The 9,295-nt window shown below is 40.6% G+C and overlaps 1 protein-coding gene across 1 annotated transcript; it reads right to left on the bottom strand.

Moving 5' to 3' along the window:
* Positions 1 to 813: 813 nt before the first annotated feature.
* COPS4 (COP9 signalosome subunit 4) lies at positions 814 to 8,213 on the bottom strand. Its single transcript, XM_009993844.1, has 9 exons — positions 8,081 to 8,213; positions 7,213 to 7,364; positions 5,909 to 6,012; positions 5,228 to 5,381; positions 4,054 to 4,204; positions 3,656 to 3,826; positions 2,315 to 2,430; positions 1,881 to 1,965; positions 814 to 1,374 (listed from the first exon to the last, which is right to left on the bottom strand). The coding sequence occupies exons 1-9, from the start codon at positions 8,211 to 8,213 to the stop codon at positions 1,241 to 1,243; spliced, it is 1,200 nt and encodes a 399-aa protein (XP_009992146.1). The 3' UTR covers positions 814 to 1,240.
* Positions 8,214 to 9,295: the final 1,082 nt, after the last annotated feature.

Below are 9,295 nucleotides of genomic sequence, written 5' to 3' on the forward strand. Positions count from 1 at the left end.
GACATCAACATCCTCCAGTTTTTGAGGCAAAAGGCTAGGATCATCATAGACTGAAAACTCATTACCAGTATTATTAGTCGTCTGAAATGAAAAAGGAGCTAAAATGTAACCTCTCGACAGGAACAACTACTGTGAAAACCTCTCCAGCAAATTACACATTAAAGCTTTTTTATCTGGCAGATCATAAGGATGGTAAAAGAAAGCACAACTCCAGACTGACCCATATCAGAAGGGCCACTTTGTGACTTGGTTGCTATGCATAAGCATTTCAAGCTGGTCTTGCTTATCACAACACCTTTACCTCCTCCCTGAGTCTCATTACAGAAGTCATCTGCACAATGTTCTCCAGCCACTCTCATTTCAGAAAGTGTTTCATCTTTTGTAGTGCAGAATCCCTACCTGTCAGAGCCTCTCGTTACACCTTCAGTTCCAAAAAACTATTGATACATTTGTAAAATTACCAATTCAGGCTGACCTAGAAAATAAAGCAAAGAGCATGCTTGGCCTACCTTACTTGGCATGTGCTATGTTCTCATCGTTTACAGTATTAGTCCAACAACCTCTCTTGGGAACATTCTTTTTCACCCCTTCTCTCAGCACAGACAACTCTGTGCCCTGCTGCATCAATGCAAAAGAAAGGTCAGTGTTTCCTTCACTTAAGATTTCAGAGTTGTATTTTATAAACAAAGGAGGGAAAAAGCCTGGTTTTCATTTAACATTTTCAGGGGCTAAAACTAACAATTCAAAAAAATACAGCTTATTTCAAGTTACTGCTTATGAAAAAAGAGAGATCTCAGCAACACTTCAACCAACTGGCTCATTCCAGCCTTTATTACAACTAAAAGAAAATGGCACTTACATTTTTACAGCAGGACAAGCATCATAGGAAATAATGGGCTACAAAGCTATAGCAATACAGTGGAAAAAAATTAAATTAAATAAACCAAAACCAAAGCTTCCTTCAGACATTACAGCTTCTTCTACTTGGAAACCACAGCTTTCAGGACAGCAGGGTACAAAAGAGAACAATGTAGAAACAGCAACAGCATCACTCTGTGCTCAGGAAACTGTGGGGCTGTCAAACCAAAGATGGTATCACCTAATTGTGTTCTAAAACAGAGTGAAAGCAGAAGGTGGGGAAATAAAGGTGAGTTCCTCATTTGGTTCTCAGTCCTACTCAGTTCTCTTCTTCCAGCACAGCAGGCAGTTTATTGCCTCCATTCAGACAATGGCTGCACAGTCACTGAGCCATCTGAGCCTCCATTGCCTGAGCTGTCCATTCTGGGGCTGTCTGACTTATCTTCTCCAGCAGGTTGTTAACCTGGAAACACAGTGACTGAATCTGCTTGTCCCAGGTTGGCAAAGCTTCACGAGCTGAAAAACAAACAACAACAATTAAAAAGAAACCCCAACCCACACAAAACCAAGTAAGTCTTAGCAATTCCCTTACCTTTTCTTCTGCCACTGCCCTCTCTACCTTACAGAGGAAGCCTTCCTTGCAGCTACATCATGCTAGCTTCTGCATTCAAAAGCTACAACGATTTTGGCTGTCTGTTACAAGCCTAACTCCTGCGTTGCAAGGTAGTTTTGAACAGAGAACTTCCTGGTGAACCTCTTCCTATTAGGAGGCCGATGGAATAAAACCACAGTTGTCTGCGGGTTAACAGAGTGCAGAGCAGAGAGGGTGGATGAACTGTGATCCTCCATGAAGGCAAGCTCTGCCACCTCCTGGCCACGGCAAAATACAGCAAGTTCACTTCAGATGATGCTAAAATGGTAAGAAACTTCATTTCCTCACCCTGGAAGGCAACAACTCAAAAAGCTGTCTGACTGGTACTAAAAAAAAAAATAAGAAAATCAATTAGTATGGTCGAACTTACTCTCAAAGTGAACAATTCCATCAATCTGATCGATGAATCCATTCATGCGACCCTCAGTTATCATCTGAGAAGCTATCTTTTCTGCCTGAAATCATGAAGAGAGAAAGATGTTGGCTTCTGAAAGATGTTTTAAGACTTCTTAGTCCTTATGGGCTTTTTCAATATCTCCACACGCTGGGGAGTGGGAACCTACAGGCAACGCTAATTATGAAATGATTAGACGTATTAGCAGTGGCATCCAAGTCCCCTATTGTTTATTTCACATCATGTACCTTCTCTTTTCATAAGATGTGTGAGATACTTAACCTTCCTTATAATATAGAATATTCACAATTACTTCCTAATATTGAACACATTTTCCTAATATTCCCCACAGCTGTTTTCTCATGTCTCTGACACTCCCTGTTTTTACAGAAGATAAAGAAAACTGATACCTTAGCTGCAGGAATCTCTAGTAATGCTCCAAGCTCTTCAAAAGTAATGTTGTTGTAAAGTTTGCTTGCAGATAGTAAGTTGTGTTCAATAACAGCTCTGTCCAGGATGCTGGAACCTTAGGGGTTAGATGAGAGGGGAAAAAAAAGCATTACTGGATGCCTGAAATACTTGGTTTATGTTGCACAGCAAGGTTGAGATGCTACACAGAGGAGAGCGAACAAAAAGAACTGGATGGCACGTGGCTCATGGTAAGACAGGCAGGTCAAACACTTCTATTTATTTTCTGGAATTATCAAGTGGAGCCCTTGATTTTGCTACAACACTCAACATGTGGATGGACAGTTTCAGCTCCTGTGACCAGTTCCTAGCTTGCCACATGGAAAGACCATTGCTTATTTTTTAAATTCATTACAGCTCTGTGGGGATACAACTAACCTCTCTCTTTCTGTGCTTGTATGGTGATAAACTCTCATCTGATTTCTAATTCTAATCTTCTTATTCTAACAGTTTAACTAATTCATCTCTTAACCTCTAGTTGAAGAACATTATTAAAAAACAATTAACCTGCATCACTTAACTTATAAAAACAGTACAGGTTATGAATAAACAACATATAGACCCAAGCAAAGGACTGCAGTTCTTTTTTACTAAGTACCTTTAACCTCTGCTATTACAGTTGTTTATTTGTCCTTAATCAAAGAATATTGTTCACTAAGAAGGTTTTTCTGATTAAGTGGTATTTCATGCTTCTGTATTTTTTCCACTTCAATATTCTACTTTAGAAAATTGAGACAAGTGTGTTTAGGATTCTAGTGAAGTCATTATTTCACATTATTTCCCACTGTTGGAGATCCCAGGAAGAACACAGTTACTAAGATAGCGGTGAGATGGATGAGAAAACATTTTGGAGACAGTATGAGGTCCAAGTCATCCCCTCCCTGTCATCTTCCTGGCAAGTCAGGAAGCACTTCAAGTAAGTGTATCAGACCACTAGATGCACGTCACATGTTTCTAGGGATCCTATTTATAACACTGCCTTAGAACCTGAGAAGCTCAAAAGGACAGAGACTGGGAGGTTGTCACTGTGCATGGACAGAGAAAATTTTGTTATCTTCTGTAAGAGTATTTTAAAACATGAATATCCAGTCAGAAGGAGGAACTATGGCTAAGAAGCTTTCCTAGTAAACTACACTCATAAGGGTAACACGCTGGGAAATAATTTTAAGAGGACCACAGAAGCTATAATCAATTCTTTTCCATCACATTTCTTGACTGCATCGGGCAAATCTAACTCCTGTGGATGAACACTTAGTGTGAGGATGATTTAGAGAAATAGGTACCATCAGCTGTGGTTGCTTTCTGGTGAGGCATCAGCATCGCTGCAAACTCTTGCAGTTGATTTCCACGGATAATTCTGTCCAGATACATTTTCTCCAGGATCCCATAGGCTGCAAGCTGTTGGCATCTCTCATCCTTGAAGAGTGTAGCAAGCATGCGAGAACGCTGCTGTCCTGGGAAAGCCAGGAAGAACCCTCATAAATCATCACCAAGGCATTAAGTATTCAGAGGTAAAACCCAGAAAGTATCATCTTTTATCCCCGTGTTCCCAGTTCTGGATTCATCCCCACATCTTAGTGACAAGATACCTCCCCACAAGTAAGGCACGAGCTGACTTGCTTCAGGGAATGTGAAATACCAATCTGGGGATTTTTATACAAAAACATCAGGCATGTTTTACCTGCTGATGCTAAAATAGTACAATGCAAAGCATGTTTCAGTGCCTCCAGTCGCTCAGTTTCGTGGACTATGCTCTTATAGGAGAGCTCGTTGTACCTCTGGGCAGCCTCAATGAATTTCCTTCTGTAATCAAGAACTCGAGCATAGCAAACCTGGAAAGAAAGTAGGTCTCAGAAGAAGAAAACAGGAGTGGCTGCATAATGTAGATGGGTATAAACTAGCACACTATGAAGAGACTGCTCACATAAATCTTGCTCTACTGCATCCTAGGAAAATTGGTGTCTTGGAATTATTATCTTGACTTGTAAAGCCCTTGCTGAAGTCCCATGGGAAGCATTTCCCAGCACTATTCACATGTTGAGCACTGCAAACGTCTGAATGCCAGAAACTAAGTAAATGACAAGTTGTACAGCTGATAATGTCCTTACGTAAGCTCCCCCTTCACTACTGACACTGACAACTTTTCCCCTTCAGCACAGGTTCTGATCTCTCTTCACTCCCTTGCTTTGTGCTTTCCTAATGCTTACAGAAAATATTTCCACTTCCAAACATAGCAGGGGGGAGAAAAAACGAAGAGGGAAACCCAACAAACCAAAACCACCATACCCTGAATTACAGTTCATGGCACATCTGCTTTGTGCTCTAGGATTTTAAACACTACCACACTTGATTGGTACTGTCACACTGTATCACTGCTCAAACTAAAATGGTTTGAGAAATTAGTGTATGAAGTAGGTACACAGTAAACACCCAAATAAGCAAAAGGTCAGAAGTTACTTTCCTACCTGAGACTTACTTTTATGGATGGGATGTACTATTTAATTACTGTTGGGCAGGGGCCTTCTGTTGGCCCTAATATTGGATGTGATTTTTTCCCCCTCTTAGATTTACAGGCAAAGGTGGAAGGAGTATTTCCAACAGTATTTCAGATGTTTTCAAGTTAAAGCTTTATCTTCAAACAGTAAAGATGGCATTTAAGGACCCTTTACAGACTTAAAAGGAAGGAGCAGTTTAATTATTGCTAAGATGTGACTATCAAGGTCCCCAAAACAGTTAGCAGCTTTTGCCTTTGTCTCCTTTCCCATCCTGAAAGTTTAAGTGGCATTGCATAAAAACATCTCCACGTGGAATCATCTCCCTTTAGAAAGAGAAAGCAATAAAGCAAGTTAGACAACCTTATAATGGATTTGCAGCTGCTCATTTGTTGATTCATTCTGAAGCAAGGAAGCTCTATTAATATAAGCTTCTGCTTGAACTGGATCATCATCCTCCAGATACAACCTGGCAATTTTCAGGTAGGTCTCCAGTTTATAATCCACATTGTATTGTCTGCAGAGAAACAGAAAAGCAAGTGCTCAGAGTTGCTCCACAATTACCCTTGCTCTTAGCTGTTCTAAACATATATGATCATTCTCAAGCACATGGCAGCATTTGCTTTACCCTGCTTTCTTCTTCCCTAATACCAAAATTAGTAATCTCCATTCAGGGTAAGGAAATTTGAGAAGAATGCCAATACAGAACTGGCTCCTACAAACACCAGTAGAAATAATACCCTCCACTGAGACACAAACGTGCACTCTAAAAATCTGTCAAACACTATCAAAAAAGGCTGTTTATCAACAAGATTAATAAATAGTTCAAAACTTCTAGGCTAATATTTTGACCCATCAAACTGTTTATCTACATGTACAGTCATCAAGCTATTATTTTGCCATCTGGCAGTAGTTCTGACCTGAACTACTGAAACTCTGGGAAAATATGCAACCTCAAAATTCTCACTTGCTGGTCTAGTCAAATACAAGGGGAACAAATACATTTAACAGTGCAGCACTGTGTCTATCTAGCACACTACTTACTTCTGCCCTGTTTCCAAAGGGATCCCCACCAATACTTGTGCTGCATTTCTCCAGTCTTCTTCCTTCTCATAGATTGATGCAAGATGTTGCCTGATGGAAGCGACCTACACAGCAATGAAATCAATAGCAAATGCTATAAAAACTGAAGGGTTCTGTATTTACTCTCACAGCATTTGTTCTTGTTCATTAATTCCTTCAACAGATAATCCAGCAGCAACCTGCACGCATGCAACTCTTCCCACATGAGGACTCCTGTGTGGGTGTCTCCTGGCTCAAATTTGTTAATGATCAGTGCTGATTTGAAGCATTTCCACTGAAGCTTGTGACAAGATAAAAAAAGGGCTATCTTCAGGGAGTAGTAAGCAGAAATATTTTATAAAGCTTCTAAAAAGATGAAATGAGGCTTTTAAGAACTGGAGCACCAAGATTCACAAGCTACTTCTTGCAGTTATGCCTCATGTCATGCCTGTGAGGTATGAATGAACTAGGATCAGATCCTAATGTAGAAAATTCTCCATTGTAGAGCAGCTGTCAGCAGCTAAAATATCAGTGCTTATAATCTGGGTTTTACAAGCAGAAGTGTGGTTAAAAAAAACACCAACATCATCACCTCGTGTCTTGATTTAACTTCAGCATAATCATAACATAAAGAGGAGCATGTTCAGTTAAGACAGAATAAAACGAAAGATCAAGAGAAGCAAATACAAATCATGACAGAAACTGCCTAGCTTTTATTCTCAAATACTAGATCCTAAAGGCTTTTAAGATAAACATCTTCTGTTTTAATATAAACACCTTAATATAATCATCTTCTCAAGATGATGGCAAATACACAACAAAACCAAGAACTGAACTGAAAAAGGACTGTGGCACATTCAGTACTTAACTAGAAATGGGACTTCCTGGCAAAATGATTTTGACTAAACTACACACAAAGACCTTTGCATCACCTGCCCGTTCCATTAGTTGGGTAAAATGCAATACACTGAGTACCAGTCTGTTTCTGGACAGAATCTCCAGTAGCTCAAGTATTGTTTCATTGTAAGAAGCCATTTTTTGACAGCAGAGGAATGACCTGCCCAGCATCCTAATGAAGGGACAAAGTCTGTATTCTTCACACAGCCATAGACCCTCTCTGCATTTAGCTCAGGTTTTGCATGCACAGGAATACAAAAGTGGACACTTAAGTAGGAATATCTGTTTTCAACAGCTTTTTTTAAAGACTTAAAGTACTCAGCAGATAAGGGAAAGAAACCCCAAAGCCAAGCCCACAACCCAAAACCCCCTTGTTATTGATCTCTCACCTGCTCTTCAAAGGAGATAACTCTAGGCTGTATCTTTTCCAAGGTGAAGTGGTAAATTTCTTTGGCTGTGCTGTCAGGAAGACTGGGAAGGTGGGTACAGAAATCTGTCAGTAGCTGACGTGAGATCACTAGACTGACATTCTCATTCACCACTGGTTCAGAGACACATGGAAGAAAAACACAGGGTGGACACAACACCTGTCAGTACCTTCACTGGAAGTGATCACTTGATTTTAGACTCAATTTTAATGTGTTAAAATTTTAAATTTGTATCCATGAGAAGGGTTGTTTTGTTTGTTTGTTTGTTTTTAAGAGGTGACCTTTTCTCTCTCAGAAACAGGTTGTTTACACTAGAGGCCACCAGAGTTCTAACCCCTGACAAATGGCAAAGAATTTCTTACTATGATTTTTAGTTTAGAGAGATGTTTCATTCTGAATCACTGTTCTCAGTTGCTGAAACTGAGGCATTCAACAAGTCAAAAATCCAACACAACACAACAAAACTCCTAACTACTTCTTCTTGACAGTTCTTCCAGCTACCTTGAGCCAGGGGAAGAAGGGGATTTCTAGTTTGAATACACTTTGGCATCCAATAGCAATTTTAGCATTCAACAGAGACTATTTGATGTGTTCACCTTCCAACACTCCACACTCACAGGTCAGAAAGCTAAAATAACTTACAAAGCTTACAAGTCCATTCTCCCCAACTTCTGAATGTGGCAAGGACACAACACTTCTAGCTGTCCAACCTCCAACAGGATCAAACCATCATGCATTGACGTAGCCTCACATCAAGCTAACAAATATGCAATCCCACAGACCTCTGGCCCTTGCTCAGCGTGCAACCAATTCTCCCAGTTGGACTTACTTGCTTCTACAAAAGCTTTCAAAGCTTCAAGTTGTTCTACACCCGACAGCTGAATGGCTTTTTCCAAAATTTGGCGATATCTGTCCACAGATTTAAAAAGAACAATAATTAAAAGGTCACTCACAGGGCACATTTTCTCACTAAAAAGTTCTGTTTCTCTGCTTATTTTCCATGTTAGAGCCCTATTTATATTTTCTGTACTCATGAGGTGACAATTCTCCAAAGCATTTGTGCTGAAATGTCAGTAACATTCACCTGGAATTGGTATCTGGCTCTTTTTAAACCCCAGGACTAGACTGTCAGACATCACTGATCATCACTTTGTTAACTGTGAGCATATGTGCAATTCTAAAAGCTAAAAAAAAATACACATATCACATCCTTAGGATAGTGCACAGAAAAAGGAATGAAAACTGCATTGCTCGTGGATTAAGGTTAGTAGTCAAATGTTCAAAATGCCATAATCAATAAGCATTGGGAGTGGGAAGTAAATAGTATGTTATGGCCACTTGACATGAGCACAGCAGACTGTGCATTTTTTAGTGCTTATTCCTGCAAAAATAACAATTCTAGTTAACCTCTGCCTAGGCCACAACCTCAAGTGTATTCAATACTGACTTAGCCCTACATTCACAACAATGATTTAGCCCTACATTCCCACTGAAGACATACTTCGAGAGGATCATCTCCAAGTTTTTACATGAAATTGCTAGAAGAGAAGCAATGCCTCTAGAAAAAAAAAGAGCAACCGGGACTGAGGCTTGAGGGATTTCAGTGGAATGATGGATAATCTGGGGGCTGCACCCTCGGCCAAGAGAAAACACACACGTTGGAGTGTGAGAAGCGCAGACCCCAATACCGACCTGATGAGCGTAATTACGACTCCTGACTATAATAAGGGGGCGAAAGAGGTTCTCAGCAGCAGTGGAAGGAGAGAGATGCCCAAGCCGTGAAGCTCTGAGGGACGGGGGCAGAGACGGCGAAGGCCCCGCGCGGGGATTTGGGCTGAGAAACCACCAGCGCAGAGCGAGCCGCGCTTAGAAGCTTAAAACGACTTCAAAAAATGTCAGAAGAAAGAGAAGAAATCCTATTTGTTTTTAAAAAGTTACCTAAAGAAGCACGGCCGCTGGGCAAGACCCGCCTCGCCGGCCCTGGGGCCAGCAAACCCCTCCCACACACACACACCCCTTTTATCCCGCCCCCAACAACCGCAAC

The sequence above is a fragment of the Chaetura pelagica genome, unplaced genomic scaffold (genome assembly GCF_000747805.2).
Source record: "Chaetura pelagica isolate M959 unplaced genomic scaffold, ChaPel_1.0 scaffold210, whole genome shotgun sequence".
NCBI classification, from domain to species: domain Eukaryota; kingdom Metazoa; phylum Chordata; class Aves; order Apodiformes; family Apodidae; genus Chaetura; species Chaetura pelagica.